Source organism: Bos indicus x Bos taurus, chromosome 1, assembly GCF_003369695.1.
Source record: "Bos indicus x Bos taurus breed Angus x Brahman F1 hybrid chromosome 1, Bos_hybrid_MaternalHap_v2.0, whole genome shotgun sequence".
Classification (NCBI taxonomy): Eukaryota; Metazoa; Chordata; class Mammalia; order Artiodactyla; family Bovidae; genus Bos; species Bos indicus x Bos taurus.
Genome location: NC_040076.1, coordinates 87,015,127 through 87,040,057, shown reverse-complemented (window position 1 = coordinate 87,040,057; position 24,931 = coordinate 87,015,127). Strand labels below are relative to the sequence as shown.

At 39.6% G+C, this 24,931-nt stretch overlaps 1 protein-coding gene across 12 annotated transcripts in view; it reads right to left on the bottom strand.

Moving 5' to 3' along the window:
* The window catches only part of PEX5L (peroxisomal biogenesis factor 5 like), a 314,349-nt gene that overhangs the window by 19,955 nt on the left and 269,463 nt on the right, over positions 1 to 24,931 (bottom strand). For 9 of the 12 annotated variants that reach the window (XM_027540357.1, XM_027540356.1, XM_027540363.1 and 6 more), the window contains 4 exons: positions 20,444 to 20,641; positions 19,912 to 20,077; positions 19,327 to 19,484; positions 8,305 to 10,078 (listed from right to left, as the gene is read on the bottom strand). In XM_027540357.1, the coding sequence (XP_027396158.1) occupies positions 9,874 to 10,078; positions 19,327 to 19,484; positions 19,912 to 20,077; positions 20,444 to 20,641 (727 nt within the window). In that variant the 3' untranslated portion in view covers positions 8,305 to 9,873. Of the gene's footprint in view, positions 1 to 8,304; positions 10,079 to 18,656; positions 18,741 to 19,326; positions 19,485 to 19,911; positions 20,078 to 20,443; positions 20,642 to 24,931 lie in introns of those variants that run through there. The other 3 variants (XM_027540359.1, XM_027540360.1, XM_027540358.1) reach the window with 2 other exon arrangements.

Genomic DNA, 24,931 nt, shown 5'->3' with positions numbered 1-24,931 from the left:
TAGTAGGTGCTCAAAGTGAAAGTGAAGTCACTCAGTCATGTCCGACTCTTTGCAACCCTGTGGACTGTAGCCCACCAGGCTCCTCTCTCCATGGGATTCTCCAGGCAAGAATACTGGAGTGGGTTGCTATTTCCTTCTCCAGGGGATCTTCCCGACCCAGGGATTGAACCCAGGTCTCCCGCATTGCAGGCAGATGCTTTAACCTCTGAGCCACCAGGGAAGAACAAAGATTTGACCAAAAAAGAAAAAGACCCTAAAACAAATATATTTTAATACTTTTATTAAAAAAAAAAAAACAAAAAAAACAGAAAAATCCACCAAAACCCAGTTTCAGGTTAATATTTTAGACTTTAAGAAAGGAGGAGGATTTTAAAGTTTTGTTTTTTATCTAAAAATGCATTCCTGATTTCCAGATAACTCATGCAAAATCATAGTGATATTGAATAAAAAGACCTTTTAACCAGGAGTACAAATTGGATTGTTTGATTTGAAGCAATTCTGATCCCTGTATCCCATTTTGAAAGATATTTGAAAAGACCTTGAAGCCACAGACAAAGTTTATTTGAAAACATAGTTTAAAATTGCACAAATATAAATACAATTTAATAATGTGAAAAAGGGGAAGGCATGCTTCCAGTAAGTACAAAAATACTACCTTAATCTTGGTACTTTGCAAATTATAAGCCAACAGAGTAAATTAAACACATCAATCAATATGATAAGAGATTTTTATGGTAGTAATTTTATTTCAAAGAGCAATGCAGGGAAATACTAAGATGAAGTCTTAATACCCAGCAGAGTTGTGCTATGATATGTAATATTTCATTAAATATACAGATACATTGTCATGTAGTATGCCAATAAATTTAACGCCCCCACCCCTACTGCCATTAATTTACTATAGGTCACTTAATTTGGGTTGGTTTTAATTTAAAAGCTCAATGTAAACATTTAAGGTTAATTTTTTTCTGTTATCTATTGAGGTTAAAAATGAAATCCCAAGATTTTAAACATAATTGAGCATGATAAGGAAGCATCACAGAAGAATTTGTCTCAGTATTTTAGATTAGATATGCAATATTCATAGATATACAAAATATATAGAAACATCTTTTCTAAATAGTTAATAAATGCTTGTTATAGTTTGTAAAAAGTTTCAGGTTTATTTTCAACAAATGTAAACAAAGTTGGGAAATGAAATTGAAGAGGGTTTGGGTTAGATGATGTGGGGGGAATTGAAAATAGTAAAATTTAGGTTTGCTCTTTCTTTTATCTACTGGTAACATGTTCAATCATGAACATCTTTCTCATGTAGCACAGTTCCTTTGTGGTATTTTTATGTATCTCAGTGAAAAGGCCAAACTACCCCAGTGAATGTGTATATTCCTTCCATTTCCTTCTCTAAGAAAGAAAACCCCACATTTTATGGTAAGTAAACTGCCTCATTCTTTATTTTCCATCTTATTATTTTGAGTGCAGGTTTCTGAAAGCGTTCCAATAAGCCTGTCAGGTTTTGCTGTGACGCTCTACAACAAGAGTTCTGTGTTGGAGAGCAGTCCTAAGAAAACAGTTCTGAGACTGGGGGACTTATTTCCAGAGTGTGCTATTTTGGTATTTCTGCAGAGGGTGCAGGTAGTGGAAACTTTATTCAAGGCAAAGTACCACATGCGAGGCGAGTTTGTGAAGTCACACACTTTAGTTTTCTGGTTTTTTTCCCTCCTCTTAACTGTTTAACGCTTCCACACAGTGGTCTTGGAGCTCACCTGCACGTGTGTGGGGATGTACGGGGATATGAAGTGGTGACCAAGCTGGCACTAACGTAGGATACCGCTATTGTCTGACTGAGCTTTGCCCCCTCCACTTCTGGTCTCCTTGTCCTTAATTTTCCTTAAAGCAGGCGTCACAGAAAGTCAGTGAGAAGACTTTAGAGTTGGTTCTGAGTGACTATGAAGTCACCTCATCAACCTTGAATGTCAGTGTGTTTACACAGATTGACCATGTCCAGTTTCTTAAGGGATGTGGCCCCAAGTAGCTCACTTACCATACGAACAGGGCTGTGGTGAGGACAGTGGTGTGATAGATGCCCCACTCACTATGTGTGACCTTTGTGGAAATTAAGACCCTGTGTCCACTTTGCCTTATGACGGTTTTCACACGCCTGACATTACCCTGACCTCCCCACCTTATTAAGAATGTCAGCATTTCTAACTTAGAAAAAACTTGAAATGCACTCTTAACTCAGAACTGTGCTGAGGCAATCAATATGCTTTTTGTTTAGTAGCATTCAGACATGTGGATTTTGTTTTGGGTCTGTTGTACCTCAACTGCTTTTTAAAAACTGTTTGGATGTCTAAATATCTGGTTTCCTTACAGCATTAGTTTGGCGCTGGCTGCAACACTGCACTGCATAAACCAGCTGTGTGACTCTCTAAAGTTTGGTGTAATAGCATGAGAACCACCTCAAGGATAGGATACTAAAGGTAGAAAAACTCGTGGAACACAAAGTTCATGAAAATGCTCCCTTGTTCAGAAGCAAGGAAAGATAAGCTAACCTATGAGACTTAATCATGCACAGGGTAAATTTACATTCAGTAAAGTTATCTTGCATGCTTTGGTTAATATTCGAGTAGGCAGACTTTGCAAGTACTAATGCATGCGTTATCTTGGTACCTGAGGTTATATGTTTTACTTTTTAAAAACTGCCTTTTTACAAACCTTATGCCAGAGTTCAGATAGCTACAAACACTCTTAAAAAATATATAGATCTATCTACTTCTTAGTTCAAACAGTTTATTTTCAACCAGTTCTATAAATACTGAAATAAGGAAATTGTGCAGTAAAATCTGGCGAGGGAATACATTTGAAATTACTTTTACAAAGTTGAAACCATGCATGTGCATGTATAATAATTCCTAAAACAGGAGGCCTCAAGAAGATGGCACACAAACGAAGCCTTCAAAACACCCTGTTACTAGAATGCTTCTAGAAGCATTTCGAGCAATAAAAACCACCACCATAGCAACAACGTACAGTCCAGTTTTGTGCAACTGATTCAGGGACAAATGAGGGACACAAAATGATCATTTTGCTTTTTCTGTTTCTGAGGCACTCACAAAGTTTATGGTACAGAGTTTGGGAGCTCCTGTTAATAAGTAGGACTAACTACAGTTGTATTCAAGTCTTGCTTGTATAGCACAAATATACTAGAAAGACTTATATTAATGACTAGACATAGACCTAAGATTTAACATAGTAGTTCCCATAAAAGAGAATTAAGCAGTTCTCTTTAATAACAGAGACAGAACTATTATGTTAAAGAAAGAGGAAAGCAGCATAAAATTGAAAGTGAGTGGGTCCTGGACATTCCAACCCAGTTAACTGTCACAAATTTGCCGTTCTAGTTGGAACACAGATTGGCTGAGAAAGCACACCTCAGTTTTCTACTAAATATTTCCTGGTGGATAAGATCTGCCTTTTTTTTCAAGGAGTCATGGGGATTGAGTGGGAGAAAGCAAAAGGAATGATGGCTCAATGTGATAAGCCTCTTATCTCTCCTTTTCTCTACTCCTCCTCTGCCTCACTGGGAAGGTACAGGAGCACATGGAAATGGCTCAGCAGACACAGTTATAACATTTTGAAATTCAGCAGTGATCACTGGCCATCTCTGCATTTTCATCCTATTTACTAGTGAAACTGGTTCTTGAAAGTCACATTTATGAAATGGAGTGGTCATTCTAGTAAAATATTACCATTCTAAGAGATCTTAGGCTATTTATTACTCAGCAACCCCCCAAAAATGTACTCAAAGCCTTCCTAGAGTACCTCAGAAGGTAACCCAAAACACCTATCTTTTCAAATGGAAAGAGAAATTTGAGTGACAATTTTAGTCATGAAGATAAGATGCAAAAATCAGTTCTGCCTTAAATGTGTCAACAGTTAAAAATAGGTGTATACAATAAACACTGATCTGAAATGTTGCTACTTAAAATTTTTGGTGCTCTGATTTCTACAAACTTTCACTTGCTTTCCAGCAACTGTTTTTACTTAATTTTGTTAAAAAGTATCATCATATAAACAAACTTATTTATAAAACAGACTCACATATTTTGAAAATAAGTTTATGGTTACCAAAGAGGGAAACATGTCAGGAAGGACAAATTAGGAGTTTATAATTAAAACACACAATGTAAAATAACCAACAAGGACCTACTGGATTGTACAGGGAACTCTACTCAATATTTTGTAATGTTATATGGGAAAAGAATCTGGAAAAGAATGAGTGTGTGTATTATATATATTGTGAAATTGGTATATACATACATATATATGTGTATACATATATATATGTGTGTGTGTATATATAACCCTATATATAGGGTTGTGTGTGTGTGTATATATATATATATATATATATATATATATATATATAGGCAACCCACTCCAGTATTCTTGTCAGGGAAATCCCACAGACATAGGAGCCTGGCAGGCTACATCTCATGGGGTCACAAAGAGTCGGACATGATATAGCAAATGAACAACAATATATATATAACTGAATCACTATGCTGTACACTTGAAACTAACTCAGCATTGTAAATCAACTATATACTCCAATAAAATGTTTAAGATGTATCACTAAAGGAAGATATTCTATGCTCTTGGATTAGAAGAATCAATATTGTTAAAATGGCCATACTACCCAAAGCAATCTACAAATTTAATGTGATTAATCAAATTTAATTAAATTTGATTTAAATTCAATCCCTATCAAATTACCCATGACATTATTCATAGAACTAGAACAAATAATCCTAAGATTTATATGGAGCCATAAAAGACTCAGAGTTGCCAAAGCATACTCAGGAAAAAGAACAAAGCCAGGAGGCATAACCCTCCCAGACTTCAGATGATACTACAAAGCTAGAGTAATCAAAACATCATGGTACTAGAACAAAAACAGACATAGGGATCAATGGAACAGAACAGAGAGCCCAGAAATAAACCCACACACCTACAGTTAATTCATCTTCAACAAAGGAGGCAAGAATGTAAAACAGAAAAAAGACTCCAACAAGTATTGTTGGGAAATCTGGGCTGCTGCATGTAAAAATCAATGAAATCAGAACACATCCTCTCACCATGCACAAATAAACTCAAAATGGCTTAAATGTAAGTAAGACATAACATAAAACTCCTAGAAGAGAACATAGGTAAAACATTCTCTAACATAAATTATAGCAATACTTTATGTCATTCTCCCATGGCAGTAGAAATAAAAGCAAAAATTAACAGATGGGTTCTAATCAAACTTATAAGCTTTTGCATAGCAAAGGAAACCACAAACAAACAGAAAAAACCTACAGGCTGAGAGAAAATATTTGCAAGTGATGTGACCAACATGGGTTTAATTTCCAAGATATAGAAACAGCTCATACAACTCAACAATTAAAAAACAACCCAGATGGAAAGTGAGCAGAAAATCTAAATAGATGTTTCTTCAAAGATGACACCCAAATGACCAATAGGCACATGAAAAGATGCTCAACATTGCTAATCATTAGATAAATTCAAAACTATAATGAATACAACTTCACACAGGTTAGAATGGCCATCATTTAAGAAATCTACAAATAACAAATGCTGGAGAAGGTGTGGAGAAAAGGGAGGCCTACTACACTGTTGGTGGGAATGTAAGTTGGTATAGTAACTATGGATAATGGTACGGAGGTTTCTCAAAACACTAAAAATAGTTACCATATGATCCAGCAATCCAGTACTCCTGGGCATATATCTGGAAAAAACTATAATTCAAAAAGATACATGCACCCCTATGTTCATAGCAGCACCATTCACAATAGCCAAGACATGGAAACAACTTAAACATCCATCAACAGAGGAATGAATAAAGAAGACGTGGTGCACGCGCACACATACACACACACATATATATGGAATATTACTTAGCCACGAAAAGAATGAAATTGGGTCATTTGTGAAGACCTAGATGGACTTCAGAGAGTGAAGTAAGAAAGAGAAAAACAAGTGTCATATATTAATGTATATATGTGGGATCTGAAAAAATTGGTATAGACAATCTTATTTACAAAGCAGAAACAGAGGCAGAGACACAGATGCAGAGAACAAGTGTATGGATACCAAAGGGGAAAGTGGGGGTGGGATGAATTGGAAGATTGGAATTGACATATATGCAACGATTATACTATGTATAAAATAGATAACTAATGAGAACCTGCTGTATAACTCAGGAACTCTACTAAATGCTCTGTGGTGACCTAAGTAGGAAGGAAATTGAAAAAAGAGGGGATATATGTGTATATATATAGCTGATTCACCTTGCTGTACAGTAGAAACTAACAACATTGCAAAGCAACTATACTCCAATAAAAATTTTTTTAAAAGATGTGCATATATGTAGTGGAATACTATGCAACAATAAAAAAGAATGAAATAATGCCATTTGCAGCAACACACATGGATATAGAGATGAAGTGAAATAAGTAAAAATGAGAAATAAATCTATTATATGTGGAATCTAAAATATGATACAAGGTGGGGGGATGGAATAGTTAGAGAGTTTGGGACTGATGTACACACTGCTGTATTTACCATGGATAACCAATAGGGGCCCACTGTATAGCACAGGGAACTCTTCTCAATATTATGTAACAACCTAAATGGGAAAAGAGTTTGAAAAAGAATAGATACATGTGTATATTTAACTGAATCACCCTTGTATACACCTGCAACTGTAACACTGGTAATCAACTATACTCCAATATACAATGAATAGTTTTATAAAAAGTTGAAAGAAAATATGACACAAATGAACATATCTACATACCAGAAACAGACCTACATAGGGAGATCAGATTTGTGGTTGCCAAGGGGTAAGAGGGGTCGGAGAAGGCAATGGCAACCCACTCCAGTACTCTTGCCTGGAAAATCCCATGGACAGAGCCTGGTAGGCTACAGTCCATGGGGTCACTAAGAGTCGGACACAACTGAGTGACTTCACTTTCACTTTTCACTTTCATGCTTTGGAGAAGGAAATGGCAACCCACTCCAGTGTTCTTGCCTGGAGAATCCCAGGGACGGGGGAGCCTGGTGGGCTGCCGTCGATGGGGTCGCACAGAGTTGGACACGACTGAAGTGACTTAGCAGCAGCAGCAAGAGGGGTGGGGGAGGGATGAATTAGGTTAGCAGGTGCAAAATATTATATATAGAATGCATAAACAACAAGGTCCTACTGTATAGCATAGGGAAATATATTTAATAACCTGTGGTAAACCATAATGGCAAAGAATACAAAAAGAACTTATATACATGTATAACAATCACTTTGCTGTATAGCAGAAACTAACAACATTGCAAATCAACTATGTCAATTAAAAATATTGAAAAACTTTGTGTCCTCTAACACAACTCTTTGAAGTTACTTTGTATTCCAAAAACAAAATAAAACTTGGGCTGCAAAATCTGCCACCACATAGGAAAAATCAAAAATCAAAATATCCCACGTTTACCCTGTTTTCAGGCTTTGTTACCGATTTCATGCAGGTAGCGCCAGCAAGGCTAAGAAAACAGCCTATCTTTATTGCAAGTTCAGTTGACTATTGAAAGTATAGAATGACTTCATAAATAGAACACCTGTAAAGTTTGTCCTAATGGTCTATGATGGATGCAAGTCAGCTGACCAGTGATGCACAGGGATTGAGAGGATAAGCATGCACAGAAGGGATGCTACTCCATCAGGGATACTCAAGCAGGCATCTGTCACGGACTGGAGTTTGGCGCCAAGAGTCCATTCCAGGCCGAGTTTCTAAGATTCTAAAACTCTACAGAATACCAGGTATTCTTTAGAAAGTATTACTGAGCTCTGTTTTGCTTCTCAGACTGCAGGGAAGGAGGCCAACCCTGGGTTGGGACTCCTGCCCAACAGTGAATGCCCTAGTGCCTCTGTCTCTTGCTGGCCAGATGGAGGCATCACCTAGCCCAGGTAGGCTTTGACATGAAGATAAAAGTCTGGCACCACCACAGGCCCACAACTCTTTGTCTTTATAAACTAGGCTAGGTTATGATATGTGGAAGCCTCAAGTGCTTATGGTTTCGTGTGTCCTTGGGATCCCTTCCTACCCTGGAGACTTCTGACATAACAGAAGAGAGCATTTCTACCTGTATCTCAAGAGTTTGATGTCTTAGCATGTGGGTACATTTCCTCTCTCATCTTCCAGCAGAAGCTAACTCCCTAGTCAATTAAATTCTTGAACCAAATGCTGGTTGTTGTTTTTTTTTTTTTTTGTGGTAACTATAATCATGAATGTATCTGATCTGATCTGATTAGTAACCAAAGAACATGAGGAAAAAAGATGGGCTTGGATTGCTTTGGGGAAGATTCTAGAAGAAGGACAGAGACACAGTGAAGACGAAAAGGGCCACTTAACCAGGACAAATTACTCAAATTGGACATCAGTGAATTTATATTTTGGTTAGCATTTTGCAAACAATTTTTCTAAATCTTTAAAAAATGACGTCTTTCCAAATAATCACCAAAGCCCTAACAGGCACAAAACACTCTGAAGAACTGAGTGGACTATAGCCAATTACATAAAACACTACTGCCAGCAGAAAATTCCTGATGCTTGATACATGTTCAAAGTGAAAGCCACGCATGCATCTTTCATATTAAACCACTGACGTTCAGCTCAAAGACACTGATCTACTATTATTTAGAATGCAAAAGGGTGAGCAGGGCAGATTATTATGGAACTAAGAATACACATAATTTTAAGGGAAGGATGTATTTATCACTCAAGAAATACTATTTAAAATATTAACAGTTTAAAAGGAACATTAACTGTGAATGGCAGTTAGAAAGCAAGGAAAATATGACATTTAAGCAAGTTAATGTTAACTCAATAGAAATCACATCATCATCAAACTTTCTGTAGAGAATTTGTGAATGCTATCTTATCTTTTGCTTACGTTCATACAGAGTCCCAGAAAAGCCTGTGAATAAGATCTGTGTTTGACATATTTACACCTATGTCTTATCTGCTTTAAGAAAAAACACTCCTTCAAAACCCTATGCTATGAAAAACTATTTTCAGGAATTTTTATTTGGTCCGTTAATCTAACAAGGCTGAGTTCTCAAATCTTTCACCCCCAAGTTAAAAATTGGAGCAACAAAACAAAACTCCAGCAAGGCATAAATAAGATAGTAAAGTGCATATATACAATCCCAGAAAAGTTTTGATTGGGAAGAGCAAAAATTTCTAGTGCAAAAACTGCTTTTGCTGGCAAAGCTCCCTCTCTGAAATCAAAGGGCTACAGTAAAACTTAAAATTGGAACGTGTTTAAGCAATGCCTCTTTTCAGTCAAGAGTTAATATGTGTGCATGCACCTTGGCCCAGACTATATTCAACCTGGTAAAAGGGGGGAATTTCAGAGGACAGTTCAGAAACAGAATTTCCTGACCCAAGGCACTGCTTTCTCCAGGTGCCCATAAGCAAGTTCCTTAGATGTGTCATCAGCTGCAAGTGGACACTTGGAAAAACCCCAAGGAACATACGTGCACTGTGCTCATGGCTTGTGAAGCGTATTCAAACACGGTCACTTTATCTTGGTTTTGTCTTGTGTCTCTCCGTTCTTTCGAGCCCAAACTTGACTCTATGCAACGTTTTGTGCTTTTTGTATTTGAACAGAGACTGGGCATTGTCTGTGGGAATTCCCTTGGGTTATATCACCATGGCCTTTTGAACATCCGTTTTTATCCTTTTTTTTGGAATTCATAATAAAATAGTTTTGCATTTCTCAGTACAATTACACAGGTGAAGGGTTTTCCCCCCTTTTCCTTCAAGGATCCAAGTTGAAAGCTCTTAGGAGGACATCCAGGTCACCGAGATTAGCCGCCTGGAAGAGTTCCGGCTGGTCCATGAGAGAAAGGGCAATTCTAAGGGCAGCCCAGATATTCCCAGAGATTGCCGGATGAGGGACCTGCTGCTGATTCCTGCTCTTTCTTTGCAAACTGAGGGCAGTGAGAAAATTGCTGACCGCTTCTCTAAGAGGATAAAAAAACAGACATTTAAAAATTCAACAGATTTCAGAGTTAGCCAACTTAGAAGTAAGATAAAAATGAATTATCATCTTGGTCTAATGTCCAAAACCACCTCTTTGGTGTTTTGGATCATGAGGTGAACAGCTTTCTGATTCTCTCACTATTCCTTTGTGAAGTCATTGTTAAACATAGTGAATCAGAAAGAAGGAAAGTAAACTTTGTTTTAGGTATGTCACGTGAGACAGTTAGAACCATTGCTAACTCATTAATGCATTTGATTTTCCCCTTGCTCCAGGAATGGCCTGATGACTTAATACCTTTGCAGATATGATCTGTATAAACAGAGGAGGCATCTGACCTTACTCTGAAACTACGTAGTTTAGCTCTTCTCATTAGTTTAACTTTTCTCAAAATTGGAGGCAGCCAGGGTTCAGTTGAGTTTGAGTTTCAAAGCAGCTGGCTATTTAGCCTTAGGCAAATTTCTTCTCTACGTCTTAGTGTCCCCAGCTGAATAAAAGTCATTTAAGAACCTTGTTGTGAGGTGTAGCTGAATCATTTATGTGAAAGCTCTATCATTAAGTTAGGTCAACAGCTCTCCATGTGTGCTCTGGGGAACTCAGGATCAGTGAGGTCAAAATTATTTTTATAATACTACTGAGATGTCATTTTACAGCTTCATTCTCATTTCCTCATGAATATACAATGGAGTTTTCCAGTGACTTTTATGATGTGTGATATCCCAATAGACTGAATGCAGAAGCAGAGGTAAGAATGTCTTCTATAAGCAAGATATTAAAGAAATTTGCAAGAGCCACTCTTTTCAGTAAACAGCTTGTCTGGGGGAAATTTTTTTGGTAAAATATATAATTTATATAAACATGTAATTGGTTTATTATTTTTAAATGAATCTCTTCAACTTTTCTCAATTTCTAATATGGTAAATAATGATAGGTATAACCCACATAAACAAAAGCCCCTTCAGATTCTCAATAATTGTTAAAAGTGTAAAGGGGTCCCAAGAACAAAAAGTCTGTGACCCGCTTAGTCAGATGCTGTCCAAAGGCCTAGCTCCTGTGGCCCATGACCCTGTTTCTGTTGCTTGGGTGCCCGCTATACTTCCTGGAACTGCCCTCTTCGGTTTGCCAAGAATGACGCCTCTTTAACTTGTTTCTTCTTTACTCTTCTTAAAAGCTTTTCACACTTTTGATCTCATTTAGTCCTACAAGGTAGTCACTGGTAAGCATCCTAAGAAACCATAAGGAAAGCATGGCTGGATTTCTGATTCCAGCGCACATGATTCAGGCATTTGGCATCGACACTGCTTGGCTCAGACGGTAAAGAATCCACCTGCAATATGGGAGATCTGGGTTCAATTCCTGGGTTGGGAAGATCCCCTGGAGGAGGGCATGGCTACTCACTCCAGTATTTTTGTCTGGAGAATCCCCTTGGACAGAGGAGCCTGGGGGGCTATGGTCCAGGGGGTCGCAAAAAGTCAGACACAACTGAGCGACTAAATGCACACATGTTGTTAGATCTGTCCAGAAGTAAAGGGCACTGGATGTAGCAATTTGGATAATGGAAGGGAGTGGGTGTTTTCTCATCACCCCTCTTCTGGATTTCTTGTGATCAAGCAAGAGAGGAAGATTTATAACAGAGGCACAAGGAACGTTTACTTTGGAGGCACTTTCTGGCTTCCTCGGCACAGCTCAAATGATGATGACTCCATTTACTCTCATAATCCTAGGCCTGTAAGGACTCTGGGGGAGAAAGATGCTAGAATGCCCTCCTGCACAGGCTGCTCCCGCCCCAGTGTGTAGCAGTGGTCTCTGAGGGCCATGGAGGGTAACAGCCTAGAAGAGTCTAGCCTTAGCCTGTTGGCCTCATCAAGCAACTCTAGGTTTTTCTCATGAAGACAGTCTAAGCTTGTCCCCCAGCTTAAGGACTCAGAGGCCTTTGGGGAACTCAGAAGATCGTACATGTACAAGTATGAACGGTTCCAAATGGTACACACACATATGTATGTATAAGTTAAAATTGTTTTAAATGTTATGATTAAGAAAAAGCACATTCATTTAAAAGCATTCTTCACTTTATAGTAGGTTTCCCTCATTACTAAGAATAAAAACATTGCTATCAAAGGGGATGAGATTTATGTTTTTAATTAAAATGGGGTCCTCACTTTCAAATGGCTCCTTCCCAGGTGGCTCAGTGGTAAAGAATCTGCCTGCAGGACAGGAGATGCGGGTTTGATCCCTGGGTCAGGAAGATCCCCTTGAGAAGGAAATGGCAACCCTCTCTAGTATTCTTGCCTGGAGAATCCCATGGACAGAGGGGCCTGGCAGGCTAAGGTCCAGGGGGTCGCAAAGAGTTGGATACAACTTAGTGACTGAACAATCCAGCCCTCACTTTTGAAAAGGTTAAGATTTTTTAGTCTAAGTTCTACTTTGAATCTCCTACTGACAAAACGTGAGTATTTTAAGCTCTGCCTCAGTTTCATACCAACAATTTCCTCTTGTTATTTCAGCTGTATACAGTATGAGGAGAGTGCTTGCTTTTCAGTCTTTATAGAACATCTGAGATGGGAAACAGCACAGGGTACAGGGCCATACACAGACACCTGCGTCCTTGAGGGAGATGTTAGTTTCAAGACCAGGGATATGGACAAATTGGCACCAGCTCTTGGCTTTTTTCTGGGCCACATCTCTATTGAGGGTTGTTACTTCCTAAGGAGACCTAATTATAATGCAAGCGAAACTTGTTTTTAGAATGCATTTAAGCTTACGGTCTTTTTTCTCAGGAAAATGCAAGATGTTTATTATTTCACAAGATTTCCCATATACTAAAAAGACCCACAAAGTATAGTCAAAACACTTTGCTGTTTGAAAGAATGCTCAAACTACCGCACAATTGCACTCATCTCACACGCTAGTAAAGTAATGCTCAAAATTCTCCAAGCCAGGCTTCAGCAATACATGAACCATGAACTTCCTGATGTTCAAGCTGGTTTTAGAAAAAGCAGAGGAACCAGAGATCAAATTGCCAACATCTGCTGGATCACTGAAAAAGCAAGAGAGTTCCAGAAAAACATCTATGTCTGCTTTATTGACTATGCCAAAGCCTTTGACTGTGTGCATCACTATAAACTGTGGAAAATTCTGAAAGAGATGGGAATACCAGACCACCTGACCTGCCTCTTGAGAAACCTATATGCAGGTCAGGAAGCAAAAGTTAGAACTGGACATGGAACAACAGACTGGTTCCAAATAGGAAAAGGAGTATGTCAAGGCTGTATATTGTCACCCTGCTTATTTACCTTATATGCAGAGGACATCATGAGAAATGCTGGACTGGAAGAAGCACAAGCTGGAATCAAGACTGCCAGGAGAAATATCAATAACCTCAGATATGCAGATGACACCACCTTTATGGCAGAAAGTGAAGAACTAAAGAACCTCTTCATGAAAGTGAAAGAGGAGAGTGAAAAAGTTGGCTTAAAGCTCAACATTCAGAAAATGAAGATCATGGCATCTGGTCCCATCACTTCATGGCAAATAGATGGGGAAAGAGTGGAGACAGTGGCTGACTTTATTTTTTTGGGCTCCAAAATCACTGCCGATTGCAGCCATGAAATTAAAAGACACTTACTCTTTGGAAGGAAAGTTATAACCAACCTAGACAGCATATTAAAAAGCAGAGACATTACTTTGTCAACAAAGGTCCATCTAGTCAAGCTGTGGTTTTTCCAGTGGTCATGTATGGATGTGAGAGTTGGACTATAAAGAAAGCTGAGTGCCGAAGAATTAATGCTTTTGAACTGTGGTGTTGGAGAAGACTCTTGAGAGCCCCTTGGACTGCAAGGAGATCCAACCAGTCCATCCTAAAGGAGATCAGTCCTGGGTGTTCATTGGAAGGACTGATGTTGAAGCTGAAACTCCAATACTTTGGCCACCTGATACAAAGAGCTGACTCATTTGAAAAGACCCCGATGCTGGGAAAGATTGAGGGCAGGAGGAGAAGGGGACAACAGAGGATGAGATGGTTGGATGGCATCACCGACTCGATGGACATGGGTTGGGTGGACTCCAGGAGTTGGTGAGGGACAGGGAGGCCTGGCATGCTGCAATTCATGGGGTCGCAGAGTTGGACATGACTGAGTGACTGAACTGAACTGAACTGATGCTGAAGCTGAAGCTCCAATACTTTGGCTACCTGATGTGAAAAAGTGATTCATTGGAAAAGACCCTGGTGCTGGGAAAGGTTGAAGGTGGGATGAGAAGGGGATCACAGAGGATGAGATGGTTGGATGGAATCACTGACTCGATGGACATAAGTTTGAGTAAGCTCTGGGGGATAGTGAAGGACAGGGAAGCCTGGCGTGCTGCAGTCCATGGGGTCGCAAAGAGTCAGACACAACTGAGCGCTAGAACTGAACTGAACCAATCAAAACGGACCAATTTAGCAAACAAGAATACAGGATGCACAATTAAATCTGAATTTCAGATAATAATTTTCATTATTAAGTATGTAACATGCAATATTTGGGAAATGCTTCTCTAAAAACATACTCATGTTTATCTGAGATTCAAATTTAGCTGGGCATTCTACATTTTATCTGGAAACCCTAAAACTGACCTGTTCTTTACAGGAGACTTTATGCTTGAGATTAAAAATTCACACCTCAGCAAAGTTTGTCCATTTCTACCTCTTATGGATTTTCATGGCCTCCTGCAAATAGCTGCCCTACTGTGAATGCCAAGAGAGTATTTATATACTTTATATATATTTTTTCTACAGTAAGAAGTTACAATTAAAACTCATCTGGAAGCTTTGCAAAATATTCATGTAAAGGAGGCTCTTCTAAAGCTTAGCATGTACATCAATGAAGTTAGAACATTTCCTCACACCACAGATAAAAATAATCTCAAAGTGGTTTAAGGACTTAAATATAATACATGACACCATAAAACTCCTAGAAGAGAACATAGGCAAATCATCCTCTGAAACAAATTGTACCAGTGTTTTCTTAGGTCAGTCTCCCAATACAAAAGAAATAAAAGTGAAAATAAGCAAATAGGACCTAATCAAACTTCCAAGGTTTTGCACAGCAAAGGAACCATCAACAATACGAAAATATAACTTATGGACTGGGAGAAATGTTTGTAAATGATACAGCCAACAAGGGATTAACTCCCAAATATACAAACAGCTTATACAGCTCAATATAAAAACCCCCAAAAACCCAATCAAAATATGGGCAGAAAACCTAAAGAGAGATTTCTCCAGAGAAGACATACAGGTGGCCAACAGTCACATGGAAAGATGCTCAACACTGCTAATCATTAGAGAAATACAAATCAAAACTATAGTCACACTGATCAGAGTGGTTATCAAAAAGTCCACAAATAACACATTCTGGAGAGGGTGTGAAGAAAAGAGAATCCTCCTACACTATTGGTGGGAATGTAAATTGGTCCACTATGGAAAACAGCATGAAGGTTCCTTAGAAAACGGAAAATAAGGTCACCATGTGATGCAGCAATCCCACTCTGGCAATATATCTGGAAAAGATGAAAACTAATTTGGAAAGACACACCCCCCAATATTCACTGCAGCACTATTTATAATAGCCAAGACATGGCAGCAACCTAAATGTCCATTGGCAGATGAATGATAAAGGAGATATGGTGTATGCTGCTGCTGCTGCTAAGTCATTTCAGTCATGTCCGACTCTGTGCGACCCCATAGATGGCAGCCCACCAGGCTCCTCCGTCCCTGGGATTCTCCAGGCAAGAACACTGGAGGGGGTTGCCATTTCCTTCTCCAATGCATGAAAGTGAAAAGTGAAAGTAAAGTCACTCAGTCGTGTCCGACTCTTAGCGACCCCATGGATTGCAGCCTAACAGGCTCCTCCGTCCATGGGATTTTCCAAGCAAGAGTACTGGAGTGGGGTGCCCTTGCCTTCTCCGAAAAAAACACAGAAGAACTGTACAAAAAAGATCTTTACAACCCAGATAATCACGATGGTGTGATCACTGACCTAGAGCCAGACATCCTGGAATGTGAAGTCAAGTGGGCCTTAGAAAACATCACTACGAACAAAGCTAGTGGAGGTGATGGAATTCCAGTTGACCTATTTCAAATCCTGAAAGATGATGCTGTGAAAGTGCTGCACTCAACATGCCAGCAAATTTGGAAAACTCAGCAGTGGCCACAGGACTGGAAAAGGTCCGTTTTCATTCCAATCCCAAAGAAAGGCAATGCCAAAGAATGCTCAAACTACCACACAATTGCAGTCATCTCACACGCTAGTAAAGTAATGCTCAAAATTCTCCAAGCCAGGCTTCAGCAATATGTGAACCGTGAACTTCCTGATGTTCAAGCTGGTTTTAGAAAAGGCAGAGGAACCAGAGATCAAATTGCCAACATCCGCTGGATCATGGAAAAAGCAAGAGAGTTCCAGAAAAGCATATATTTCTGCTTTATTGACTATGCCAAACCTTTGACTGTGTGGATCACAATCAACTATGGAAAATTCTGAAAGAGATGGGAATACCAGACCACCTGATCTGCTTCTTGAGAAATTTGTATGCAAATCAGGAAGCAACAATTAGAACTGGACATGGACAACAGACTGGTTCCAAATAGGAAAAGGAGTTCATCAAGGCTGTATACTGTCACCCTGTTTATTTAACTTATATGCAGAGTACATCATGAGAAACGCTGGGCTGGAAGAAGCACAAGCTGGAATCAAGATTGCCGGGAGAAATATCAATAACCTCAGATATGCAGATGACACCACCCTTATGGCAGAAAGTGAAGAGGAACTAAAAAGCCTCTTGATGAAAGTGAAAGAGGAGAGTGAAAAAGTTGGCTTAAAGCTCAACATTCAGAAAACAAAGATCATGGCATCCGGTCCCATCACTTCATGGGAAATAGATGGGGAAACAGTGTCAGACTTTATTTTTTGGGGCTCCAAAATCACTGCAGATGGTGACTGCAGCCATGAAGTTAAAAGACGCTTACTCCTTGGAAGGAAAGTTATGACCAACCTAGATAGCATATTGAAAAGCAGAGACATTACTTTGCCAACAAAGGTTCGTCTAGTCAAGGCTATGGTTTTCCTGTGGTCATGTATGGATGTGAGAGTTGGACTGTGATGAAAGCTGAGCGCTGAAGAATTGATGGTTTTGAACTGTGGTGTTGGAGAAGACTCTTGAGAGTCCCTTGGACTGCAAGGAGATCCAAGCAGTCCATTCTGAAGGAGATCAGCCCTGGGATTTCTTTGGAAGGAATGATGCTAAAGCTGAAACTCCAGGACTTTGGCCACCTCATGCGAAGAGTTGACTCATTGGAAAAGACTCTGATGCTGGGAGGGATTGGGGGCAAGAGGAGAAGGGGATGACAGAGGACGAGATGGCTGGATGGCATCACTGACGCGATGGACGTGAGTCTCAGTGAACTCTAGGAGTTGGTGATGGACAAGGAGGCCTGGCGTGCTGCAATTCATGGGGTAGCAAAGAGTCGGACACGACTGAGCAACTGATCTGATCTGATCTGATGTATATATATATCTGAATTACTTTGCCGTACTAGAAACTAACACAACATTGTACATCAACTATGCTTCAATTTTTTTTGAAAAAGTCTTCCTTCAGTGGATTCAATATGTCTATGTTTACATTGCATTTATTTACATGTCTTCTTGTTCCAGAAGAAGGACCTAAGGCGTTATAAAATCTATATACACAACCAACCTAGTAAGTGAATAAAGGGAGTAAAAATAAGAAATGAGGTTAGGGAAATCGGAGTCAGGAACAAAGCTAATAGATGGAACATGCATCATCAGGATGATGGGCAGGGAGGTGGCACCATCTGACTCTGGCCCTTTGTGCGGCTGATGTAAAGAGAGCCTTTGCTGTGACACACTTCACAATGTCCAGAGAATAAAACAGACTGGGTGCTCAGGAATCACTCAGCTATTCTTGGTTTTGACCTGAGTAAGATCCTCTTAGAGGACAGAGTGCAATCTAGTGACTAATGTTCTTTCTAAGATCCTCTGAGTATAAATGCAGCAACTCGTTTCTAAAGTTTCAGTATTTGCCAGTGGCAAAATGCTCTAATGCGGTTCAGAGATGGCAATTCTTCAGATGTCAAGAGTGTACAACCCAGTTATGTGGCTCTCTCATGACTTATCTAAATGGTAATAATAATGATGATGATGGCAATGATAATGCTCAGACTAATGATGCCCACTAGGTATTGCACATCAGTTCTGTGCTAGGCAATCACATTTAACCTGAACAATAATCCTGCAAGATAGATATTACCTCTTTTATTTTTTTATCCAAATGAAGAAATTGGTACTCAAAGTTATGTGCCCAGAGTTATGAAACCAGTAAATGGCAGAGCTCTGATGTGAACCCAAGTTTGTCTGATTCTAAAAGCCTGGCTCTGAGAATGAGAAAGGGTTTACATTTTTTGTGTAGCTTAACACTAAGATTAATTTCTCTTTTTTCCCCTCACTTAAGAAAAGTAATACCTGTTGATTTAGAAAATAGAAAATAATAGGAAAACAAAGAAGAAAAACCACCCAAACTTTTATTACTCAAAAGAAATAAAGGTAATTTATGCTCCGTGTTGATGGGGGAACAGAGAGGATATACACCTGAAAGATAATAAGGAGTCACGAGAGAAGGAGCAAGACATTCCAAACTTTAAACCCACCCTTTGAAGTTTTCCTTTTTTTTAAAACTAACTTTACTTGTAAATTAGGTTTGGAAAATCTGGATTCTTGGTTGTGTTTTGCCAAAAACTGGCCCTGAGACCTTGTTGAGTCATTCCTCTGTATTCCTTCGTTCCTAGCCATGGTTATTTTCTTCCTTACCTGGGAAATGAAGGGTTCCTTTTTTTTCTTACCTGTGAAATGAAGGGTTGGACTGCACGTTTCTCAAGAGTTGCTCTTGGGGGTGTTAAAAACCTAGATGACTTGTCCTAACTCCAAATTGATCAATCTCTGGGAGAGGAGCCCAAGAATGTACATTTCACAAGATGCCCAAATAATTGCTGTTCTCTAATGACTAAGAAACATGGAGGCGGACAGTTCCTGTCTCAAGAGCCCTCAGAATCTGAAGATCTGAAACTCACCCTTAATGGGAGGAGATTACTTCACAAAAGGAGGTATTTTTACTGAGAAACAACCTTTCAGATTAGTCAACCTCAGCCCTTAGCATTAGCCTGCTGCCATACTTCACCTGTAGGCGCCCAGGTTGATGCAGCTTATCCCCAGGTTGTATCTGGACCGGATGAAGCCTGGCTGAATCTCCAGTGCTCGTGTGTAGGCCTCCACAGCCTCCTCGCTGCGGTCTCCATTTGCCAAGGTTGCCCCAAGACGGTTCCATAATGAATAGTCCTGATGAAAACATTTGAGCTCTCTTACACGACTGAAGTGACTTAGCAGCAGCAGCAGCAGCAACAATTTGTACAAGCCACAGTGACACAGTATTCCAGTAGTCCTGGTTGAAGGATGATAGCTAAAAATGTATCAGTGCTAATGGGCAAGGACCATGACTGGTGAATTACTCAAAAATTTTTATGGACAACACTCTGAAATGACTTTCATTCATTAAGGAGCAGCTACCATTTGATGCTATCAGGCAATTTGTGTTTCTATTTTACGTCTCTTAAGTATTAACATCCACGGTAGCATATCATTAGTACTGATCACTTTAAACCACTGGATTCAGGGAAATAAAGTGTAGCAGAAATGCACAAAATGTAACCTGTGAAAACTTACTTTTAACAGAGTAAAATCTTCTGGTTTCTTGCTATGCACTTACCTCTGGTCGAACAGTTAAGGCAGCATTAAACGCGTCTATTGCTCTATTAAATTCTCCACTCAGGTGGAACAGCACCCCCAAGCCTGTCTGCAGATCTGGGTCAATCACATCTCCATTTTGGTGGGCAGCTTCCAGGTATAATTCCTTCACTCCTTCCAGAACAGAGCTACAAGGAAAACAAATCAGATTTGTTGGCCAAATAGTCTGAACACAAATGATTTACTTTTCCCCATACCTAATTCTAAGGCTTTATAAAACCTGGCACATTGGTATTTATTGTAAATTATTTATATGCCCGAAGCACTTGGCTTTGAAATATGGTATTCAGATAAACATCTAGGAGTGTCCACAAGTAGATCATATGTCCAAAGTTTGGTTCTGGTCTCTGATCAACTTTTTCAGTCAGTGCTGCTTTTCAGCAAAATGCTATCCTACACACCATCCTGAAATGCGTGGTTGGGGACCTGAGGCTTGTTAGTTGCCCCGAAGCTGACTGACTGTGTACACGGATGTAATTTAACAAGAAGGATACCTATCAACTGGAGACTTAGACATCCTCCGGGTGAGTCCTGGAGATCCCTTCTTGCTCTTCACAAGGTATTTGTACTTTGGATTCTGCTTAATCCAGTTCTTTAAAGCTTCGCAAGCATCTTGCTGATGGCCGGTGTTAGTGTAACTCACAGCCAGAGCCATTAGAGCTTTCAAGTTGTTGGGCTGCAATTCTAAGCACCTGAAAGAAGAAAATAAAAGCCAATTTCAGAATTTTCTGGAGCCAGAGTTTGAACAGTTCTTTAGAAAAACTGAGGTCTTTATTGATTAAATGGTGCAAAGCACTGCTAAATTTCTAAGTGTCTGGAATATAACCATATTTATCTACATGAAAATTGGGACCTCTGCCCATTTTTAAGAGTTATGACTCCAGTCTTATGAGTGCTAGATTTGGTGATTTTAATGAGATGGTTTAAAAACTAAAAAAATGTGGCTAATCCCTCACATAATTTGGTAGTAATTTATCTAATGGGAAGTAGGGAATATCATTATTTTAATGCTGCTCTTAGCAACTAAACAACCGCTATCAATATATTAAATGTATCTTATCCAAAAAGCAAACTGACTTGAACTAAATTTGGATGTTAAGATGTAAAAGATTGTACAGTGCTTTGTAAAGGAGAAGGAAATTCCCAGGCTTTCCAGACTATTAATGTGGGTTTAGGAGGCAGAGGCTCCCCCTCTTGCTAACCCACTAGCCTCTAGCAAGGGCTTTTCAAACTTTGATGTGCATGAGAATCATCTGGGGATCTGGTAAAATGCAAATTCTGATACAGTAGGCCTTGGGGGCAGCCTGAGGCTGTGCAGGTCCAACAGGCTCCCAGGTGATGACAATGCGGGTAATCTGTGGATAAGACTTTCATTAGCAAGCCCTCAGTTCAGTTCAGTTCAGCTGCTCAGTTGTGTCCCAGTCTTTGCAACTCCATGGACTGCAGCATGCCAAGCCTCCCTGTCCATCACCAACTCCCAGAGTTTATTCAAACTCATGTCCATTGAGTTGGTGATGCCATCCAACCCTCTCATCCTCTGTCATCCCCTTCTCCCACCTTCAGTCTTTCCCAGCACCAGGGTCTTTTTCAATGAGTCAGTTCTTTGCATCAGGTGGCCAAAGTATTGGAGTTTCAGCTTCAGCATCAGTCCTTCCAATGAATATTTGGGACTGATTTCCTTTAGGATGGACTGGTTGGATCTCCTTGCAGTCCAAGGGACTCTCAAGAGTCTTCTCCAACACCACCATTCAAAAGCATCAATTCTTTGGCGCTCAGCTTTCTTTATAGTACAACTCTCACAACCATATGTGACTACTTGAAAAACCATAGCTTTGACTAGATGGACCTTGTTGGCAAAGTAATGTCTCTGCTGTTGGTCATAACTTTTCTTCCAAGCAGCAAGCATCTTTTAATTTCATGGCTGCAATCACCATCTGCAGTGATTTTGGAGCCCTCCAAAAATAAAGTCTGACACTGTTTCCACTGTTTCTCCTATCTATTTGCCATGAAGTAATGGGACCAGATGCCATGATCTTAGTTTTCTGAATGTTGAGCTTTAAGCCAACTTTTTCACTCTCCTTTTTCACTTTCATTAAGAGGCTCTTTAGTTCTTCTTTGCTTTCTGCCATAAGGGTGATGTCATCTGCATATCTGAGGTTATTGATATCTCTCCTGGCAATCTTGATTCCAGCTTGTGCTTCATCCAGTCTAGCGTTTCTCATGATGTACTCTGCATATAAGTTAAATAAGCAGGGTGACAATATACAGCCTTGACATACTCCTTTCCCCATTTGGAACCAGTCTGTTGTCCATGTCCAGTTCTACTGTTGCTTCCTGACCTGCATATAGATTTCTCAAGAGGCAGGTCAGGTGGTCTGGTATTCCGATCTCTTCAAGAATTTTCCACAATTTGTTGTGATCCACACAGTCAAAAGTTTTGGCATAGTCAATAAAGCAGAAGTAGATATTTTTCTGGAACTCTCTTGTTTTTTTGATGATTCAACAGATGTTGGCAGTTTGATCTCTGGTTCCTCTGCCTTTTCTAAAACCAGCTTGAACATCTGGAAGTTCATGGTTCACATACTGTTGAAACCTGGCTTGGAGAATTTTTAGCATTACTTTGCTAGCATGTGAAATGAGTGCAATTGTGCAGTAGTTTGAATATTCTTTAGCATTGCTTTTCTTTGGGATTGGAATGAAAACTGACCTTTTCCAGTCCTGTGGCCACTGCTGAGTTTTCCAAATTTGCTGGCATATTGAGTGCAGCACTTTCACAGAGCCTCATCTTTTAGGATTTGAAATAGGTCAACTGGAATTCCATCACTTCCACTAGCTTTGTTCATAGTGATGCTTCCTAAGGCCCACTTGACTTTGCATGAAACTAAGGGCCACCCAAGATGGATGGGTCATGGTGGAGAGTTCTGACAAAATGTGGTCCACTGGAGAAGGGAATAGCAAACCACTTCAGTATTCTTGCCTTGAGAATCCCATGAATAGCATGAAAAGGCAAAAAGATAGGACACTGAAAGATGAACTCCCCAGGTTGGTAGGTGCCCAGTATGCTACTGGAGATCAGTGGAGAAATAACTCCAGAAATAATGAAGGGATGGAGTAAAAGCAGAAAAACCACCCAATTGTAGATGTGACTGGTGATGGAAATAAAGTCCGATGCTGTAAAGAGCAATATTGCATAGGAACCTGGACTGTTAGGTCCATGAATCAAGGCAGATTGGAAGTGGTCAAATGGGAGATGGCAGGAGTGAACATTAACGTTTTAGGAATCAGCGAACTAAAATGGACTGGAATGGGTGAATTTAACTCATATGACCATTATATCTACTACTGTGGGCAAGAATCCCTTAGAAGAAATGGAGTAGTCCTCATAGTCAACAAGAGTCCAAATCTCAAAAACGACAGAATGATCTCTGTTTACAAAGCAAAACATTTAATATCACAGTCATGCAAGTCTATGCCCCGACCAATAATGCTGAAGAAGCTCAAATTGAACGATTCTATGAAGACCTCCAAGACTTTCTAGAACTAACACCCAAAAAAGATGTCCTTTTCATTATAGGGGACTGGAATGCAAAAGTAGGAAGCCAAGAAATACCTGGAGTAATGGGCAAATTTGGCTTTAGAGTACAGAATAAAGCAGGGCAAAGGCTAACAGAGTTTTGTGAAGAGAATGTACTGGTCATAGCAAACACTCTCTTCCAACAACACAAGAGAAGACTCTATACCTGGACATAACCAAATGGTCAATACTGAAATCTGATTGATCATATTCTTTGCAGCCAAAGATGGAGAAGCTCTATACAGTCAGCAAAAACAAGTCTGGGAACTGACTGTGGCTCAGATCATGAACTCCTTATTCTCAAATTCAGACTTAAATTGAAGAAAGTAGGGAAAACTATTCAGATAAGACCTAAATCAAATCCCTTATGATTATACAGTAGAAGTGACAAATAGATTCAAGGGATTAGATCTGATAGACAGAGTGCCTGAAGAACTGACTGAGGCTCATGAAATTGTACAGGAGTCAGGGATCAAGAACATCCCTAAGAAAAAGAAATGCAAAAAGGCAAAATGGTTGTTTGAGTAGGCCTTACCAACAGCTATGAAAAGAAGAGAAGTGAAAGGCAAAGGAGAAAAGGAAAGATATACCAATTTTAATGCAGAGTTCCAAAGAACAGGAAGGAGAGATTAAAAAAAGCCTTCCTCAGTGATTAATCCAAAGAAATAGAGGAAAACAATAGAATGGGAAAGACTAGCGATCCCTTCAAGAAAATGAGAGATACCAAGGGAATGTTTCATGCAAAGATGGGTACAATAAAGGACAGAAATGGTACGGACCTAACAGAAACAGAAGATATGGCAAGAATACACAGAAGAACTATACAAAAAAGATCTTAGTGACCCATATAACCATGAGGCTCTGATCACTCACCTAGAGCCAGAAATCTCGGAGTGTGACATCAAGTGGGCCGCAGGAAGCATCACTGCAAACAAAGCTAGTGGAGGTGACGGAATCCCAGTTGAGCAAGTCCTCACAGTACCTATATCAGTTGTTTAGGAACTGATAATGTATAACAAATGTGTGTGTGTGTGTGCGTATTTACTTATTTATAAAGAATAGGGAAAGTGAAAGTCTATTGGGAGGGGCTGTTTTTCCATGGTTTAAATAGGGGCGCTAATCAAGTATCGTGTGATGCTATCCCCCACCCAGTGAAGCCTAGAATTTTAGTCAGGGGGTCAGGATGGTGAAACTATCTCAGCAGATTCTTCGTAGACACTTGGAGTTAACATTATGCTGACATTATTCTGAGTATGTTCTTCCTGAAGAAAACTTTCAGATGCTGCAGAAGGCTAGAAAACTAAAAAGAACTATTGATTCAGTGAATCTATTTTATGACTGCTTTTGACATAGACTCTTGTGCCAACGAAGGTCAATTTGTACATGGTAAAACATTGTGATTTAGGAA